The sequence below is a fragment of the Berghia stephanieae genome, chromosome 10 (assembly GCF_034508935.2).
Source record: "Berghia stephanieae isolate SIO BIC M18660-M18661 chromosome 10, UCSD_Bste_1.3, whole genome shotgun sequence".
NCBI classification, from domain to species: Eukaryota; Metazoa; Mollusca; class Gastropoda; order Nudibranchia; family Aeolidiidae; genus Berghia; species Berghia stephanieae.
Window position 1 is genome coordinate 39,027,610 of NC_088369.1, and position 21,735 is coordinate 39,049,344.

The 21,735-nt window shown below is 39.1% G+C and overlaps 2 protein-coding genes across 5 annotated transcripts in view; both read left to right on the forward strand.

The window, feature by feature from the left end:
* LOC144981101 (uncharacterized) overlaps nt 1-10,412 on the forward strand; it is an 860,429-nt gene extending 850,017 nt beyond the window's left edge. The window contains exon 6 of the transcript XR_013647006.1: nt 9,772-10,412. The gene's annotated coding sequence lies outside the window, so the exon portion shown is untranslated. The remainder of the gene's footprint in view (nt 1-9,771) is intronic.
* Nucleotides 1-21,735, forward strand: part of LOC144981100 (uncharacterized) — a 74,573-nt gene that overhangs the window by 30,142 nt on the left and 22,696 nt on the right. Inside the window, exons 1-2 of one of the 4 annotated variants that reach the window (XM_078929225.1) lie at nt 3,737-3,793; nt 6,473-6,893. The exons of 2 other annotated variants lie outside the window; for them this stretch is intronic. In XM_078929225.1, the coding sequence (XP_078785351.1) occupies nt 6,738-6,893 (156 nt within the window). In that variant the 5' untranslated portion in view covers nt 3,737-3,793; nt 6,473-6,737. Of the gene's footprint in view, nt 1-3,736; nt 3,850-6,472; nt 6,894-21,735 lie in introns of those variants that run through there. One more of the 4 variants, XM_078929226.1, reaches the window with a different exon arrangement.

Sequence of the window (21,735 nt, forward strand, 5' to 3'; positions counted from 1 at the left end):
TAGTTTAGAGTCAAGGACTAAGTTACCATGCGTCATTACGAGGGAAGTGACGTTACGACTGTTGAAGCGTATTATGTGGTTCATTATAGATGCTGTGCCCTTGGCTAAGAAACTCAAAACATTGCCACCCGGCAATAAAACGGATCAACACACAACACTATGTGTAACATTGAAGGTTTATAGTCTGGTCAATACAGTTAAGTGAGAATTACTCATAAACATGGATGGCAAAAAAAACAATAATAAAGACCTGAGTGACGTCAACTTCGTTCTATCTATATTTCCGGATTGCATTGTTGTGAGTTTCTTAGCCAAGCGCACAGCCTCTCTAGATAGAAAGAAATGGACGGCACTCAGCTCGTTGTTATGGTTTTTAGCCAGGCATTCTGATCACAAGACATATGAAAAGTTCTAGCCAGCATGAAGAATATAAAGTACAGATTTTCTTTGTTTAGAACCACGATGGCCGCTGATGCTGGGCGACGTGACATCAGAATTATTGAATCGAATTAGATACGAATGCTTAAGATTACTGATATTTTTATACGTTGGTACCGACGTGTACTTATTTGCAGGTCTGATAACCCACATTTTATGGTCTGATTGTTGAAATGGAAATGTTCTAATATACCAACGCAAAATTATTGTCCATTAACAACAACGTTAATTAAAACGAGCCTGTAACGGCGTTCGGTAATCAGACCTACAAAAAGTGTTCAGGTCGGTTGGTACGATCCATCTAGTGAGCAGAACTGGTGAGTATTTTTCTTAAACGTTTACCATCAATATTTTTTCTCGTAAAAACGTTACTATTTCCGGCGGTAACGCTGAAGCAACGATAAAAAAATATTGCACAAAGACAAAAAAACAAAACAAAACAAACAAACAAACAAAACAAAAACGTAATCTTTTTTTTTCAACGGATACACTTTAAAATTTAAAGCCAAATCGTTTTTTTCGTCCTCGTCCCATTTAAAACCAAAGTTAATATGAATAAGTGTCATTGTTTTTCTCTTTCTTCTTCTCAGCAATGCTGATCGGTGGCAACATTCATTCAAATCTAACACACTCTGGCTAAATACTGTATTTTAATTTTGGCCAGAAAACTAAACTTTATATTCAAATATCGGTTGATTATATTGGACTCTAAACAGTCAAAAAGTCTGAAAAATAAAATTATTTTTTGTTTAAATCACGTTTAAGAATGTTTGGCCAGTTCGGGATTATATTAATTAATTGATATTTACTGAAGTTAAAGTTTTCTGGCCAGAAATAATGATTTAAGTTAGAATCTGGTTTAGCCAGTTCTCATGATGACCATTAGGTACATTGGACAGTTCAGCGAACCTTGACTCGTCTGTCAGATGGCCACCATGTCACAGCTACAAGATTTACTGACTCCGATGAAAGAATCCATTATTAACTTTTAACTACCTTTTAGTCTTACTTTGTTTTATTTTGGTCATACCAGGCAAGATATATTTCTCTCTCTCTCTCTCTCTCTCTCTCTCTCTCTCTCTCTCTCTCTCTCTCTCAGTCTTCCTCTCTCTCTTTTTTTTTCTTTCTCTCTCTCTCTCTCTCTCTCTCTCTCTCTCTCTCTCTCTCTCTCTTTAATTTTTTAAAAATTTTTCTTTCTTTCTTTTTTCTCTCTTTCTTCTCTCTCTCTCTCTCTCTCCTCTCTCTCTCCTCTCTCTCTCTCTCTCTTAATTTTTTTTTTTATTTTTCTTTCTTTCTTTTTTCTCTCTTTCTTTCTCTCTCTCTCTTTCTTTCTCTCTCTCTCTCTCTTCTCTCTCTCTCTCTCTCTCTCTCTCTCTCTCTCTCTCTCTAAACAAAGAAAATCGGTACTTTTTTATTCTCCACGCTGGCGAGACCGTTTTCACGTGTCATGTGATCAGAATGTAAAAAAAAGTCAAAACATGATCAGATTTATAATGTTTTTCTCCTCTGGACACACTTTATGCTTGTTGGAGAAATATTTCATAAGGGCATCTGCCATTGTTCCAATAGTTTAGAACCAGTTGCTAAGTTACTATGCGTCATTACGAGGGAAGTGACGTCACGGCTGTTGAAGGCTATTGGCTCAACAGCTTCTTGGCCCGCTCTTATCCTCACTTCTCTGATTTTAATCCAGTCAATCCATTTTATCTTCAGGATTTTGCGGAGGCATCTATTGACATTCTCAGGGGAACTTTTTCTTTCGCTTTCGGGTCTGTCTAGGGAATAGACTGATGTTATCCAGGCGATAGCCGCAGCGCAATATCAACTTATCCCGTAACTGTATTAAAGACTTCACTTTTTAAAGCAATCGTAATTGCTTTGATTTGCTCCTCTTCTTTTCATCATGATTTACAACTGTCTAAAATAATGTAAAACAATATCCAACCACTATCACCATACCCACCGCCACCCCACCACCACCACCCCATCATCTCATCTCTCACCCATCTCGTCTTCATCATACATCATCCTCATCATCTCCACCTATTATGATTTACAACCGTCGTCTAGAATTAAATTGTAAACAATAATCACAACCCTATCCAATCATTATCCACCCTCCTCCCTCCCCCCCACCACCACCACCCCCCCCCACACCACTCACCACACCACTCACATCATCATCATCATCATCATCATCATCATCATCATCATCATCATCATCATCATCATCATCATCATCATCATCTCTACCACCATGATTTACAACCGTCGTCATAGAAATATAAATTGTAAAAACAATAATCACAACCACTACCACAATCATTATACCACCACCACCACCACCACCACCATCATCATCATCGTCATCATCATCATCATCATCTACATTAAGATTATACAAACCGTCTCAAAGAAATATAAATTGTCAAAAACATAATCAGACAACCCTTCACATAATCATTTACAAACACACCTTACCACCTACCATACACCACCACAACGACCACACGACAACCACCAAGCACTCACCACCACCACCACTCACCACCACCACCTTTCCATCCAACACACCACACCACATCACCACCACCACCATCATCATCATCATCATCATCATCATCATCATCATCATCATCATCATCCACCTCGATGACCCAAGCTGCCCTCCTAGACAGACTCCTTATAAAACATTAAAAGCGGCCGATCCAATTCCTCTCCCATAACCTGCAGTTCCTGTAAACACAAACACTACTCGCTACCTAACTACAGCCTTGCTCGTCGGAAGGGTGGCAGGGGAGATAACTGGAAAGGTAAACAGAGGACAACCATTATAATTATGTACCTTGTCACTTTTACCTCCTCAACCTCTCACTTACTCTTCACACCCCCTCCCTCCCTAACATAAATAAAGACAAACACACACACGCACACAACACACACACACACACAGACAAACACTGTACACTTTTCCTTCACCTCATTCTCACCCCAACATAAATAAACACACACACACACACACACACACACACATACTTAAACACAATACGTAAACACGCACAAACTACACACTCACATTTTCCAGATTAACACACTGTCCATTATAATTTCAGATCTCTTCTATTTTACACTGACCACCCATTTAAATCATCTGCTGTCCTCCTATTCCCCCCCCCCCCCACACCAACCCCACCTTTCTCTCCCACTCACCACCATCCTTCCTCCCTAACCCCCCCCCCCCCCTCATGCACCCCCACCCACCCGCTTCATATGAGTAGAGTACACCTATCATAAATTTTGATAATGTAAAATATTTTGCCACCAAAACCAAACCTCCTTCGCTCAAGACAGACTTGTACACAATATTCATTCTAATATTTATTTAGCCATTTTTTTGCAAACCATCGCAAAGTATTCAAACCTATTGTGATTTCATTTCGTATCGTTAAAAATTTTCATTCAATTTACTTAAGCGTGACGGAATAATTACAAGACATGTGTTTTATTTCATTTCATATTCACCGTATGTGAGGATTTTTACTATTCTTTTACTATTTACTAATTTGTCCGGTTTAGGTACACATTTTTATTGCTGGAAAGTTTCGAGCTTTGAGCTTAATGGGCATGATCTATATTATCTTTCCACGTGCTCGAGGTCATTGGTCACATTGCAAAATGTGCTCAAAGTCTCCAACATAGTGCAAAGTGTTCACAGCTTTTTAAATATCTAACATCACAATTGGTCATTTTATTCAGCTTGACACATGGATATGTTTATCACTTTTGTAAACAAAGCCGCGTGTTTACATATGTTAAGAAATATCCAATTGTTGAACATGAACAAATCATGTGATTGATGACCTGGTTGGAGGAAAACATGAATAAAGATCGCTCCCATTGATGGCATATTTAAGTGTAAATCTTTGTTCTGTGGTACCCTGGAATTCGAATCTTCTGTAGGACATCATCATAAAATTCCGTTGTTTTTTTTCTCTCTCTCCTTTATTGTGACAAATTAGTGAGCAGACGCTGGTGTACGATATCAATGTGAAAATGTGTGTAGAAAATGTATGAAACAGTGCCGGAAAAGGAGATTTTAAAATAATAAAATTAGAAAATAAAAAACCACTCACCCCCAAAAAATCAGTCTGCCTCGACTGGAACTGGATTCTCAGACATCCTGATTGTTGAGCTTTTGAGCTTTTTTTTTGGAGCTTTTTTATATAGTGTAATATCCACTAAAGGAGCTCAACGCACTTTACAAGGAGTCATTGGCCAACAGCAACAGGTAATATGTAGGACGAGGTATGACGCTTATTAGGCGATATTACAATTTTTTTCGGACAGAGACAACTCTGTTAACGGCCAGGTACTCATTTTACACCTGAACACGGTGGGAGAATATGAGTAAAGAGCCTTTTCCAAGGACTCAACTATGCGCCGAGCGAGGCTCGAACCCAGGACCTTCCGATCCTACCATAAGACCACATAGCCGTACAATCGGTAATTCCACGCAGAGGCGGCTGACTTTTTAGCTTCCAGGTAAAAAAAAAAAAGAAGCAAAATTGCCTTTTCTCATTAAAATTATTTGTAAAGCGCTTTGAGTACGTTTAGTGGATATTGCGCTATATAAACGCTCAATTAAGCTCGATTAAAACTCAAAAGTTTTATTTTAAAAAGCTCAAAATCCAATTGAATACGACCGGTCGTGGATAGCTCATACGGTAGAGTCACGATCTCCCCGGCCAGGCGGAGTTGTCGTACTAGTAAGGTCGCGGGTTCGAGCCCCCATCGCCGCCGCGAATTTTTTATTCTCTGTCGTCTTCTGGCACTTTCGTACTCACTTCATTTCTTGTTGTTATCAACATAAATGCCTGCTCCACTCACTTTTCTGAATACAAAATAGTGTAACCGACAATTCTAAAACTGTGTGATAGCTGTTTTGTTTGTTCTTCTGTTCTTCTGTGCGGCTATGTGGTCTAGTGGATTGACACTCGCTTTCGGATCGGAAGGTCCTGGGTTGAGCCTCGCGCTCGGCGCATATTTGAGTCCTTGGAAAAGGCTCTTTACTCACTTTTTTCACCGTACTCAGGTGTAAAATGAGTACCTGGCCGTTAACAGCGTTGTCTTTGTCCGAAAAATTGTAATATCGCCTCACAGGCGTCATGTCCCGTCCTACATGTTAAATGTTGCTGTTGACCAGGGACCCCATGAAAAGCGCTTTGAGCACATTTAGTGGATATTGCGCTATATAAAGCTCAATCTTTTTTTCTTGACAATAGTGACTGTGTTATCTTATTGAGACTGTTGGGATGTCCACGGGAATGGTCGATGTCGGATCTTTAGATATTAAACTCTCTCCTTACCAACTATATGACAATCGTCACATTCGTTACGATACAACCAACATTTTTCTTCTTCAAATTTCTTATGTACATCACACAATTTGAAGAATATTGTTGTTATAGTTATAGATAAGTACTAAACAAAATATATAGCGTGTTCTTATTCCCTTTGAGTTAGAGTTTTACAATTCTATATTATGTTGTGTGATAATGACGTTTTGGGGAAAACCCGGAAAATGATCAGTAATAGGAGAGAGTTAATATAATGAGTTTTGTTATATCTGTTTCGTCTTTAGTAGATGGTATGAGAAGCAAGATAGGTCTGTCTGGTTTGTGTTGTGTTGTGTGTATATATGTGTGTGTGTGTTTGTTTGTGTGTATGTGTGTGTATGCGTGTGTGTGTGAATGAGTATGTTTCAGCCAAAGTAATTTGTAATTCAAGCGCTTAGAGTCTGGTGTCTCCGAGTTATAGCGCTATATAAGTTTGCATTATTATTATTATATTTATTATATTATTATTATTATTTTATTATTATTATTTATTATTATTATTATTATTATTATTATTATTATTATTATTATTATATTATTATTATTATTATTATTATTATTTTATTATTATTATTATTATTATTATATTATTATTATTATTATTATTATTATTATTATTATTATTATTTATTATTTAGTCACATTATAGTTACACAACATGGGTGGCAAACCAAGAACGAATAGCCGTGACCATCTCACTAACAATTGTGTTACGTCACACATTTACAATTTACAAGATGTTCTAATGTGATGATAAATCATAACCGTCACTATTATCTCCCTGGCTGGCAAGAAACAACATCAATTAACTACCACATCGTCGTGAAGTCAACCGCATTCTTTCTATTATAAAACTATGTGCGTGCTCTCTTCTTGTCTTCGGCGTTGAAAACTCAAATTTTAATGTTCCTGGTACATGCAATGGAATACAAATTATTGCCATATTGGCTGGTTGCCATGGTAACGTTACTACTTCCGTCTTTCATGGAATACCACGGTCTTCACGCATACCCGTTCAATAGTGACGAAGACGAACCGGATATTGTCATGGTTTTCAAGGTAAATAATTTTATTGTTTTGATAAGATTAGATAAGATAAGATACACTAACCTTATCTAAACTTGAGCTTTTATATAGCGCAATATCCACTAAACGTGCTTAAAGCGCTTTACAAGGGTCACTGGTCAACAGCAACACGTATCATATATAAAACGAGACATGACGCCTGTTGGCGATAATACAATTTTTGTTCCGACAGAGACAACGTTGTTAACGGCCAGGTACTCATTTTACACCTGAGTACGGTAAGAGAAATTGAATAAAGAGCCTTTTTCCAAATACTCAACTATACATTGAGCGAGGATCGAACCCAGGACCTTCCGATCCGAAAGCGAGTGTCATACCAGAAGACCACATAGCCGCATAACCTTACCACGACCGAAAATGCTCTCTTATTGCAATTTTCCCCTTCATTTATCCTACGAGCTACCAAGGCATTGTGTTTACATATGTAGGATCCAAGTTCGGCATATGTTATCAGACGGTCCTGGGTTCGAGCCTCGCTCGGCGCATAGTTAAGTTCTTGGAGAAGGCTATTTACTCACATTCTCTAACCGTGCTCAGATGTAAAACGAGTACATGACCGTTAACAGCGTTGTCTCTGTCCGAAAAAATATGTAATATCGCCTAACAGGCGTCATGTCCCATTCGTCCTAAATGTTAAATGTTGCTGTTAGCCAGGGATCCCTTGTAAAGCGCTTAGAGCACGTTTAGTGGATATTGCGCTATATAAAAGCTCAATTATTTTTTTATTTATCGTTCTCCCCTTGAACAAGAAATTTAGCCCCTTTTGTTCACATTGCGGCGCTGCATTGCGCCTTACGCCAAATCCATCTCTGTTTTTTTTTCCCCTCAGATAGACCCTGAAATGAGTTTCCCCATAATTTGTGAGTCCAATACCTTACCGCTTACCATAGCATCAGACAGCAAGCACTTAATGCAATCGTTAATACTAATAGGCTTCACAGTCGTGACGTGACGCCACTTCCCTCGTAATGACGAACAGCAACTTAGTAACTGGTTCTAAACTATCGGAACAATAGCGGACGCCCTAATGAATACTTCTCTAACGAGCATAAAAGTGTACCCAGAGGAGAAAAACATTATATTATAAATCTGATCTTGTTTTGACTTTTATACATTCTGATCACATGACATGTGAAAAAGATCTAGCCAGCACGAAGAATAAAAAGTATCGATTTTCTTTGTTTAGAACCAAGTTCACCGATTTCTTACTCATTCTTGTCACTTCCTGTTGATTCCGTAAGAGCAACCGCGTCATGGCGACATAATATTATTATTATGTATGTCTCTTTGACATGGAGGTGAAAACTGACAGGAAGTGATGGTAGTACGCATGTCAAACCGGAACAAGGGGACAAATGGTTGGACATTAAAAGAGGTGTTGCTATGATAAGTGTTTGGCATGTTACTCATTACAGAACCTCAATAAATAGATCACTTCACAAGGTGATGGCGGCCTGAGTCGCTTGTCTCTGATTAATAAAAAAAATAAAATTTTGTTTTATATGGATCAGTTTTGCTATGGATAACTACAACGGATAGTTATTTATACGTCTGATATCCAAATGGTCTTCATGCTGGCTAGAACTTTTCATATGTCTTGAGATCAGAATGTGTAAAAGTCAAAACATGATCAGATTTATAATGTTTTTCTCCTCTGGACACACTTTTATGCTCGTTGGAGTAGTATTTCATATGGGCGTCCGCCATTGTTCCGATAGTTTAGAACCAGTTGCTAAGTTACTATGCGTCATTACGAGGGAAGTGACGTCACGACTGTTGAAGGCTATTATTCTTGATTGTACCGAATTCAGGTTTGCCCAAAAAATAAGTAATAAGTGTTAATATTTTGAAATTAAAATTGGTCATTCGAAGAGAGATTAAAACTCGTCCTTCAAATATCGATCGATTTAATTGACTCCCATCTTGGTAACAAAAACAGAAACAAAAGCAAAACAAAAATAACTCTCAAACCTGGGACCTCAAAGCGCTTTACATGGGGACCCAAATCGATAGATCGAAGTTGACGTCACTCAGGTCTTTGTTATTGTTATTTGCCATTCGCGTTAATGAATAATAAAATTCTCACTAAACTGTATAAACCAGACTATAAACGTTTAAGATTACACACAGTTTTGTGTGTACGTCCGTTGTACTTCCGGATGGCGATGTTGAGTGTTGAGATTCAGCTAGAGACGGTCAAAACATTAATGTCATTCTTTTTTATTTCTGACATTTTCAATTTCACCATAATTTGGCATCCGCTTGGCTTTGAGATAATACCAAAATATGACAGCAATTCATCTTAAAGTAAAAGATTCACACTCTAGGTGCCATACTATTAATAAGGCTTAAGGCTCTGTCCCGAACTGTTGCAGCCTGTCATAACAGGAGGAATTTCATAATGCATGGATGGACCTGCATTGTGTTTATGGGCATCATAATCATAATAACATACATCGTGTAACCCGAGGTCAGTGTTAATGGGTTGACCACAGGTCAGGATGTCTGTCCGTGACTCGACAGACAGACAGACAGATAGATAGACAGCAGATAGAGGAGGGTCCACCAGAAGTGAAGGTTATGGTAAAAAAATTTTAAAAATTGAGCTTTTATATAGCGCCATATCCACTAAATGTGCTCAAATCGCTTTACAAGGGGTCCCTGGTCAACAGCAACATTTAACATGTAGTACGGGACATGACGCCTGTTAGGCGATATTAAAATTGTTCGGACAAAGACAACGCTGTTAACGGCCAGGTACTCATTTTACACCTGAGTACGGTGAGAGAATGCGAGTAAAGAGCCTTTTCCAAGGACTTAACTATGCGCCGAGCACAAGGCTTGAACCCAGGACTAGTGCCGCGCTGAAGACCGGTCTGGACCGGCGGTCCCACGGTCTTTTAGCTGTGAACCGGAGACCGGTCCCATAGGGGAAGACCGGCGGCGGTCCTCACTTCTTATCACCTTTCAACGGTCTCGCGCCATAGCCTACTACTTCCCCAGCGATTCGTTGCCTCGGTAGCCTATCTTCCACCAATCACCACCCATCCCACTTAATTAATCGCACCCACCCCCCTTTGCCATACACTAAACGACACAGACGACCATAGAGGCAGACGACCACCTCCCTCCACTCCGCAAACCGCCCTTTCGGGTGTGAGATGGGGGGAACAGGAGGCGCTCGCCTTGGACGATTCCATTATACGGGTAAATTTCAAAATTTACTACGCCATAATGATCGCAATGACAATGATCTATGGTGAAGGCATGACCCTTCTTCTCTAATGGGTTATTGTTTGAAATGTATGTGACTACTAAAGATGTGTGTGTTTGTGTGTGTGTGTGTGTGTGTGTGTCGAACCTAGCAAGTAGCAAATCCGATTTTTTGTTTTCTTTTGTCCATCTCTTGTCACCACTCCTTTCTATCGCAGTGTTGTCATTTAAAATAATACAATAATATTAAAATTTCGTTTGGTGTTTTTACTAATCAAATAATATGAGTTTCATTAGTTTCTTCCTTCCAAAAAACCCAGTTATAACGTCTGAATTTTAAAAAAGTCCAATAGAATATTTGGGGACCCCGATAGCTCAGTTGATAGAACACTCTCTTTATACGCAAAGGGCCAGAGATCGATCCCGGGTGCAGTCGAGTTTTTTCTGAATCCCTGTCTACTCAGCAATGAATGGGTAGCTGAGTTTGTTAGATCTGGCGAAAAGTCACCATCGACCCCTCTTATTACCTCATCCACCCCCTCTTATTATAACTTCACGTCTCTCTCTTACTCTTCAATGCTCTCTGCCCTCTAATGTGTGTGTGTGGGGGGGGGGGGAGGGGGGTAGGAGTTGCGTGTGTGTATCAACGCCACGAACAACTCGATCAACGCCTTGGGCGATGCCATTATCTCCGTTAATGGGGATAACTTTCAAATTTTATTAAATTATCGAAGTAACAATGAAGTACGGTGAGCAAATAAAGAAGGCATCACCCCTCTTCTCTAATTAGGTTACAATTTGAAATGAGTGTGACTACTCCGTGTGTTTTACTCCTGTAGACCACGGTTTTCATCGTGTAGCGGTCTTTAACGGTTCAAGAGTGAACGATCCCACGGTCTCAAAGGTCAAACCGGTTCGAATTTCCAACAGTCTCTCAGGAATGTTCAATGTCGAATAGGACCGGTCCTAGGACCGGTCCTTGCGGTCTTCATTTCCCAAGGACCGTAGGACCGTGGTCCTTAAGCTTGCCAAGGACCGCCCCGCACTACCCAGGACCTTCCGATCCGAAAGCAAGTGTCATACCACTGGACCACATAGCCGCATGCTACCGTGTTCAAGAATAATAATGATAAGGGGGAATACAATAGGGTTCAACAGTCATGACGTCACTTCCATCGTAATGACGCAGAGTAATTTAGTAACTGGTTCTAAACTATCGGAACAATGCACAGCAGACGCCCTTATGAAATATTTCTCCTACGAGCATAAAAGTGTAGATAGAGGAGAAAAACATTATAAATCTGATCATGTTTTGACTTTTATACAATGACATTCTGATCACATGACATATGAACAAGTTCCAGCCAGCATGAATAATAAAAAGTATAGATTTTCTTTGTTTAGAACCAGGCTGCTGGTTGCTGGGCGGACGTGACATCAGACTATTGAATCCTATTGTTGCCAAATTGGTCTCTTATAATGACATTGGGTTTATTTTCTTTCCATTCTTTTATTGGAAATTATTAATTAATTTAATGGTTTCTATAGTAAAATATCCTAAAATAAACATAGAACGTTAAACTATTATGACTACCCCCCCCCCTCCCAATAAACTAACCCCACAACCCCCCCCCCCACCACAAAAAAAAACCCCACCCCCTCCACACAACCCCCCCCCCCCAAGAGTATGCAAACACCCCCCCCCTTGAATAAAGAACCAAATAAAACAAAAAAACAAACAAACAAAAAAGAAAACATATCAAATCAAATAATATAAAAACAATAAACCAAAAAAAAAACAAAACAAAGAATAAAACAAAAAAAAAAGCCCCCCAAAAAAACAAAAAAAGACAAGCCAACTCAGCAGAATACACTGCAATGAGATAAAAAAAATCCTTCAGACGACTATATTCTAAAGTCAATAATTTACCCATCATACACGTATTTCTTTGAAGTCTATAAAAAGACACCGGCGCGGAGAGAGGTCATAGAGTTCGTATAATATTATTGAACAGTAAAGACTCGTTGCACCGCTTCCTGCTATTTGGACAACTCCGATTATATCTAAGTTATTGACAGCACAGTCGACCGACTGTAATATCTCATTACTATAGAATGTTATAGAGTGCGGCTATGAGGTCTTGTGGTATGACTCTCGCTTTCGGATCGGAAGGTCCTGGGTTCGAGCCTTGCTCAAACGCAAAGTTGAGTACTTGGAAAAGGCATTCTCACACCGTACCCAGGTTTAAAATGAGTACCCGGCCGTTAACAGCGTTGTCTCTGTCCGAAAAAATGTAATATCGCATCTATTGTAGTATATTGTAATATTATATATATATATATATATATATATATATATATATATATATATATATATATATATATATATAAATATATATACATGCATAGCTGCTGTCCACTCAAAAAACAATGCCCGTTCAAGGAACGTGATGATAAGTCGATCAACTCAAAATTCATGATTCAAATCTTGAATGGAATTTCAACTCAATTTCTATTATCTTAATAGAAATACATTATTTGACTTCGTAAGAGAACTCCATGGAGGTTTTTATTTGGGAACGGAGAGATATTTTCTGCATTAATATCTTAAATATTTCGATCACTAATCGTAGAATTCTTTCCCAATGTTAAGAACGGAAATTGGTTCATATACATTTCAAGAAATTGATTGTATTCAAAATAATGAGTGGAACCACTAACTGGTTGGTATCGATTCAATGCAAGTACTCCCACCTCATTGTCATACCGTGGCCATCGTAAAGTTATGCCTGGCACTGACCAAAAAATGACGCCAATACGCCAGTCTTTTGCTACAAACGAAAACAAATCGTGAGTTGTATTCAATAGTTCAACCAATGAAATAAATTGTTTCCATGAGCACTACTAACGACAACTCACTAGGCGGTGCAAAAACCAAATAATGACGTCAAACTGCCGGTCCTTTTGGATTTCAGTATCAGGCTATAACATAACGATGGCTACGGTTCTTGTGTCAGGCTATATATTAGCGTATGCTTTCAATAGGATTTGACGAAACAATTTTGATGTTTCTATAAAATCATCACGATGTCTAATCAATCTCACAATACACGCAACACACCATCGTGTCAATTGTAAACACCGTGTAAAATTGGTGACGATTGGTCTGATGATTTCGTAGCTGTAGTGTTACAAAAAATGTGCCCAATGTGTAATTATAATGATAATGATAATAATAATAATAATAATAATAATAATAATAATAATAATAATAATAATAATAATAATAATAATAATAATAATAATAATAATAATAATAAATAATAATAATAATAATAAGAAGAAGAAGAAGAAGAATAGTAATAATAATAATAATAATAATAATAATGATAATAATAATGATAATAATAATAATGATGATGATGATGATGATGATAATAATAATAATAATAATAATAATAATAATAATAATAATAATAATAATAATAATAATAATAATAATAATAATAATAATAATAATAATAATAATAATAATAATAATGATGATGATGATGATAATAATAATAATAATAATAATAATAATAATAATAATAATAATAATAATAATAATAATAATAATAATAATAATATATGATGATGATGATGATGATGATGATGATGATGATGATGATGATGATGATGATGATGATGATGATGATGATGATGATGATGATGATGATGATAATAATAATAATAATAATAATAATAATAATAATAATAATAATAATAATAATAATAATAATAATAATAATAATAATAATAATAATAATAATAATAATAATAATAATAATAATAATGACATATTGGCCAGGAAATTTTTTACCTCATACCATAAGTAATTTATTTTCTGGCCAAAATAATAAACAACACTGTTTCGTCATTGTGCTGCATGCAGACATCCTCATTACAACCCGGTTGTAATTCTAACACCAGACATCCTCATTACAACAAGGTTGTAATTCTAACACCAGACATCCTCATTACAACCCGGTTGTAATTCTAACACCAGACATCCTCATTACAACAAGGTTGTAATTCTAACACCAGACATCCTCATTACAACCCGGTTGTAATTCTAACACCAGACATCCTCATTACAACAAGGTTGTAATTCTAACACCAGACATCCTCATTACAACCCGGTTGTAATTCTAACACCAGACATCCTCATTACAACCCGGTTGTAATTCTAACACCAGACATCCTCATTACAACAAGGTTGTAATTCTAACACCAGACATCCTCATTACAACCCGGTTGTAATTCTAACACCAGACATCCTCATTACAACAAGGTTGTAATTCTAACACAGGCAACACGACACTTGACATATCATCATTATAATGATGTGCACTTATTTGCTTGAGAACATCAAAGAAAAGACTAACACAGTCGCTTCTTATTTCTTATGATCGGTGGCTTGAAAGAGATTTTTGTATGCATTTTAAGTTGAACTTAGTTTTGAATGTCCTTTTTAACCTTATTACCATAAAGGGTTAATTCTTAATTTCGAACTAACGGACATTTATTTGCTTCACAGATTGTAAGATGGACGAGTGGATTAGTCTTTGCACTTATTATACCCGACGAGTCGGATTCGAACCCAGCTGTTAATTAACTTGAGCTTTTATATAGCGCAATATCCACTAAACGTGCTCAAAGCGTTTTACAAAGGGTCCCTGACCAACAGCAACACGTAACGTGTAGAACGAGACACGACGCCTGTTAGGCGATATTACAATTTTTTTCTCCGAAAAAGACAACGCTGTTAACGGTCAGGTACTCATTTTACACCTGAGTATGGTGAGAGAATGCGAGTAAAGTGCCTTTTCCAACGACTCAAATATGCACCGAGCGAGGCTCGAACCCAGGACCTTCCGATCCGAAATCGAGTGTCATACCGCTAGACCACATAGCCGCACAATTAAAAGTAGTTCTTCAAAGCCATTAGGCGGAGTACGAGTTTAATCCGTTTCTATAGCGTGAACCGGACAATAGCTATTATTTGCTATCATTTGGATAGGATGCTAGTCTATCGCAAAGTACTTTCCGTCCGTCAGATCTACCCGACCACTGCTTTGCAGACACGGAGAAGTGGGGTTGTATGAAAAAACCTCCACTTCATCCGGGGTCGTTCTTGGTCTCTATTCTTGTAAAGTGAGTGCGTTACCAGTGCGAAGTGAGTGCGCTACCATCTGAGCTATAGGTAACCCCAAGCCCCGCTGTTGGCATCTCGATTTTTTTCTTCTTGAGGTAGATAGTTACTTAGCCGCGCGTCTTATTCACGTTTCTAAACGTCGGGCACGGAGAAAATACTAAGAATAAAGGGAAGAGCCGCTAGACCTACCCCTTTCATCTCTATTTTTAGTATTGTGTCCGTGCCCGACGTCTTTATCCGGAAGACGGCAGAGGACGGCAGTGTCGGGTCGTCGGAGTAAGTCTCCGGTGTGGGTTAGCCCTTAGACCCATGTTAAAATCTGTTTTGTGTATATATAGATCGAAGTTGACGTCACTCGGGTCTTTGTTGTTGTTTTTTTTTGCCATCCTCGTTTATGAGTAATTCTCACTAAACTGTATTAACCTGACTATATACGTTTAAAGTTACACATAGTTTTGTGTGTTGGTCCGTTATAATTCCGGATGGCAATGTTATGAGCTTCTTAGCCAAGCGCATACTATCTAAATATAGATCGAAGTTAAAGTCACTCGGGTCTTTGCTGTTGTTTTTTGCCATCCGCGTTGATGAGTAATTCTCACTAAACTGTATTAACCAGACTATATAGATAGTATGCGCTTGGCTAAGAACCTCATAACATTGCCATCCGGAAGTATAACCAGAGAGATTGTATAGCTAACGCTTCGAGAGCTCTCTCTAGCCAAAAAGCCCGTATCTGGGTCAACAGCTGATCGTGGAAATAAGCGCGTACAACAATGAGCTAAGATGGCGCCGACACCGACAACACATAACAAATGCCAGTGGTGTTCCGGTATCAATTGTTCAAATTCTCGACACAAGAGACCAGATTTAGGTTTCTTCCGTTTCCCAAAGGATCCTGAAAGGTGAGAAAATTAAACTTTAATCTATTAACCTTAACAAATAACTATATTTCTATATTAACACGTCTAGATTGTGTTACTAGAGAAAATGAACATTAGATTTCTGATCCAGTTCTAATCTACTGCACCGTGACTGTGACCCTTAAAGGTGGCTCTGTTGGGGGTGAGGCTGGCCATTATCTTCTTCTTCTTCATCTTCTTCTCCTTTTCCATAATAGCAGATGTGGTTGATTTAAAACACAGTAAAGGGTAGGGGGCGACAGTGTAGCTACACGGCACTGAATTATAGCATATATGTTGTGCCAGTGGATTTATGCTTAAAATAATTGAGCTTTTATATAGCGCAATATCCAATAAATATGCTCAAAGGGCTTTAGAGGGATGACTAGATAGGATGTATATTGACTAGACTTGTGATGCCTATGTCTAGATTCTAGTACAGTAGTAATCTCAATGAAGTGAGCTTAGTTTTTTAGAAGTTTATCTAAAGAGAAGCATAAATCTAGTCTCTCTCAGCCAATTAGTATGTGCTTTATGTATGAAATTAACTCTTAATCTGACCTAGCTCTCAATTAATTACTAATAATAGATCTAGATCCAATATTGAACTGCTTTAGTTATTTTTTACAGGTCCAGACGTTGGGTCATCAACTGCAGGCGTGCTGGATTGGATGACAAGTCAGCTGATGCACTGCACAGACGAAATGTTTAATGTGAAGAACATTTTGATGCTCCTGTTTCAGTGGCAGTCAAGACACGCCTTCAACAAGATGTGCCACAGGAAATTAGACAGCTGATGTTGCCACTATGCCATCCCTTACACCAATTGAACAGAATGTAACAACTTGCATATCTGGGTATGTTGCAGTCAAATTAATGCCCCATGTGTGTACAGACTGTCAAGATTTATTGAAAGGTGACAAGGACCCTGGCAAAGAGAGTCAAGTATTCCTGCATGCAAAGAACCTTCAGGGTTGTAAGCATGGCGGTCTCTGTGCACCAAGTTCAGAACTTCTCTGTATCATAGAAATTATGGAAAAGGAATTCAGAGACGCCATTACTCCCACACTGCACATTACTGGTCTGAGAAATAGGATCATTAGACGGATTGTGGTAAGCATTCCACCCCACATGGGCCTTGGTTGCAAAAATGGAAAGTGTGATTTACTTTTTTATGTAGCTAATTTGTTCACTAATGTCAGTTAATGAATCAGACACTGTCAGAAAAACAGCCCACCCATAGAAATAGGAATGCTGCCACATTTAGCAATGTGTAGATTTGATATGTCGCTGATTTGTTTTCTTACCGGTATGCCTGTTGTTGTTGGCTTCCGTCTGTCTCAGGAGACAATGGATGTATAGATAGTATGCAGATGACGTCACTCAGGCCTTTGTTATTGTTTTTGCCATCCGCGTTTGTGAGTAGTTCTCACTAAACTGTATTAACAAGACTATAAAAGTTCATGGTTACACAGAGTTTGTGTGTTGGTCCGTTATACTTCCGGATGGCAATGTTGTGAACTCCTTGGCCAAGTGCATTCTATCTATACCGAGGTTATCAATTCTGGTCTGTCACTGTCAATCATCGGTGTTGGTGCAGCATTGTCCCCCTTTGTGATTTTACTGAGCCATGTTTCAGTTTATAAAATGTGTTTTAGATTAGATTCTACAAAACTTACACGAGAGAGAGAGAGAGAGAGAGAGAGAGAGAGAGAGAGAGAGAGAGAGAGGGAGAGAGAGAGAGAGTCTTTTTGTGTACATGTATTTTGTATTTCTCTCCTTCATTATGTTTAATTGTACTTGTGGTCATTAATCTATGCAACGCAACTTGACGTCATCTTAGTCATGCATGCTATTTTTTCATTGTACATATTATTTTGAACTAAACACACACTTACACACACACACACACACACACACACAGAGAGAGAGAAGAAAGAGAGAGAGAGTGAGAGAGAGAGAAGAGCGAGAGAGAGAGAGAGAGAGAGAGAGAGAGAGAGAGAGAGAGAGAGAGAGAGAGAGAGAGAGAGAAAAGAGAGAAGAGAGAGAGAGAGATTATGGCTTTGTTGAAAATACAAAGGTCGTTTGTTTCTATTAAGTTTGTTTAAAATAAATCATGATTTTCACTGTAATGTTGAGTTAGATTTATTTTTTGTCAAAGTTTATTCCCTCCCCCCCCCCCCCCCCCCACCCCCCTTCTCTCTCTCTCTCTCTCTCTCTCTCTCTCTCTCACACACACACACACACACACATCATTATTATTATAAGTCTAATCTATTTTATAATCTTACAAAGTTATCGTAACCTGATCTAGAGAATCAAACTAATCTGTACGATTTTGCACATAAAGCCTGAGCCGATAGTAAAGAAAAAGAGCAGCCGATCTCTAGCAGACGAAACACACATTCAGTAGTGTTGGGTTATTTGATCGCTTTTACCCGATCGACGATCGAGTCAGCGTCAACGAGTCAGTGTCCGATCTCAATGCCGGAAGAGCGAGTCAGTAAAACGATCGAGTCACTAAAACGATCAGGCGGGTTGTGAGCTTGAGACGAGCTTGAGACGATCTTGACACGTGAGACGAGCTTGAGACGATCAGGATCCGAGCGAGCGGAGGGGTAACGAGTGTTTCGAATCATTTCAAATTCAAACGATCACAGTTTGCCATCCGATACCAATCGCCAACGTTTGCACACGGTAGTCTGTGGTTCTTCCACAGCCCTCACTCCTTGTCAGATGTTAGTGTGTCTGGGTGGCAGGGAAATTCGTATAGGTGTATCACGCGTGTGTGACAAGTCTTCATTAAACCTACTCAAGTTTGACTATCACACACACACACACACACACACACACACACACACACACACTAAGGCTATTTCTATGACACACACGCATCCATCTATCAATGAACACTCCTACAGTAGTGCGGCTATGTGGTCTAGTCATGACGTACCTATAGTACTCTAGTCGGCCATGGGTCTAGTGCATTATAATGGTCTAGTGGTATGACACCCGCGTTCGGATCGGAAAGTCCTGGGTTCGAGCCTCGCGCTCGATGCATAGTTGAGTCTTTGGACAAGGCTCTTTACTCACATTCTCTCACCGTACTCAGGTGTAAAATGAGTACCTGGCCGTTAACAGCGTTGTCTTTGTCTGAAAAATTGTAATATCGCCTAACAGGCGGCATGTCCCGTCCTACATATTAAATGTTGCTGTTGACCAGGGACCCCTTTACAAAGCGCTTTGATCACATTTAGTGGATATTGTAAAGCTCAATTTTTAAAAGTAAAACATTAGCTTTGAATATGGAATGTTTCAATTTTAGATGCCTGTGTATTCTTTGTTAGTTCCCATCATCATCATCATCATCATCATCATCATCATCATCATCATCATCATCATCATCATCATCAGGGGCAGCGGTACGGTCTTTGGTTGGCACCCGAAAGGTACCGAGTTCGATCACCCGCCGCTGAGTGGTCTTGAGCAAGTCACCTTGCCCTAACTAAATTTGCGGCGCTGCGGCTGTCGCTTGGGTTATTCCAGTCTTCCCTTAGAATAGACCCGAAAGACGAATCTCCCCTATGGGATGAATAAAGGGAATTATGTTTAATTTATTTATCATCACCATCATATCAGCGGGATCATCATCATCACCACCACCACCACCACCACCACCACCCTAATAATAAGGAATAAAATAAATATCAACACATTCCAATGTAATAATCAATCTAAAATCAATCAGTGCTCCTAAAAGACCCCTTTGATTTCTTTGTCTAATTCGTTCCATACTTTTGGAGTCCCGACAAAGAAAGATTTTCAGCTAACTATAGTTTATATATGGGAACATTAATCAGTCGTTTATATTGGAATCGGAGTTGTCTAGGTGTATTAGTTCAAAGCGCATTTCCAAGGATTTACCATACTCAATGAATTTCACAATATTTAATTTAATTTATTCCTCCGGCACACCATATCGACCATACATCCATTTCGTACAGTAGGTACCGATCGCTGTTTGGAGTCTTTTTGTATTAAAGCTCTTTACAATACCCGTCATTGCTTATAAGATAAGAATACATTCACACCTGAGTCAAGTGCCTTACACACGGACTTAACGTCTGGATCACAATTTTCAACAATCACTGTCACTCATTCGGCCATTGACAAGGCTTGATTTTGTGACAAGAGACACCGTACCACTGAGCGACCGAACAAATAATCACCATCTGCGCCATCGTCATCATCATCATTATCATCATCCTCATCACAGCCGTAACAGCCAGCAATACACAATCATCATCTTCGGGTCCGGTCTATCCGTGTGGGGGGTGGGGGTGGAACCTGCTAAAGTATTTCATTTTTTTAAAACAGAAACACGATAATCATCATCATCATCATCGTCATCCATTGTCGTCGGCATCGTTATCATCGTGTCCGGGCAATCCGTGGGTGTCTGGGTGTGGAACCTGCTAAATATTATTATTATCTACCTACCTAATAAAAACACACCATTCTTGTTCATTTATTTTTCAAATAATGAAATGAAAGGCACGACCTTTTCCCGCACACACAAGAGGCGATGACGACCAGTGACAAATTATGGGAGGTGGGGGCGGCCGACAACTTTTGGCGCGACATAAATATGAAATGTTAAGGTGACAGCGGGATGATGGTGGTGTGGGAGGGGGGGGGGGTCTCAACCCTTCACCATCAACAACTGATGGTGTGTGTGTGTGTGTGTGTGTGTGTGTGTGTGTGTGATGCGACGACGATCATAATCAAGGCTGCCAGACAGCCAGATTTCTTCTTGCCCAAGTAGTCAAATTGACCCCAAATAGCCAAAGACCACAAGCATTCTGACTCCCTTGAAAAACTCATTGGTTTTGATTAACAAAACAATCGACTACAGTTGGATAAACTTATCTTTTCATTTTTTAAAAAATAAAAGATTTTTTTTAAAAATGAATAATAATAGAAAAGCGTTTCTTAGTAACCAATTTTGAACTTGGCCATCTGGTAGCCCCCATCATAACCAGCTGCAGTCAAGCCAGCCACAGACATAAGAGAGGGAGGGGTATGTGAAGTTTCCTGTGGCAAACGAGATGCTCGTATTTTTTTTTTCAAACGAATAACTGCTCGATGACGTCACTGACTCGAAACCCGCTCGAAACCGACTCGATTTTAGAGGACTCGATCGAAAACCCGCTCGATTTGATCGTTTCAAACTCGACCCAGCACTAAATTCAGTGATCCGCGCCTATTTCGTGACACACAATTTTTTGGCTGATACGCGATGAAATGCATTGTTGTCATGGAGAGCGGGAGGAGTATAGAGAGAGAGAGAGAGCTCTCTTAGCGTTAGCTTATAAACTAGTGCCGCGCTGAAGACCGGTCTGGACCGCGGTCCGACGGTCTTTTAGCTGTGAACCGAAGACCGGTCCCAGAGGGGAAGATCGGCGGCGGTCCTCACTTCTTATCACCTTTCAACTAGTGCGGGGCG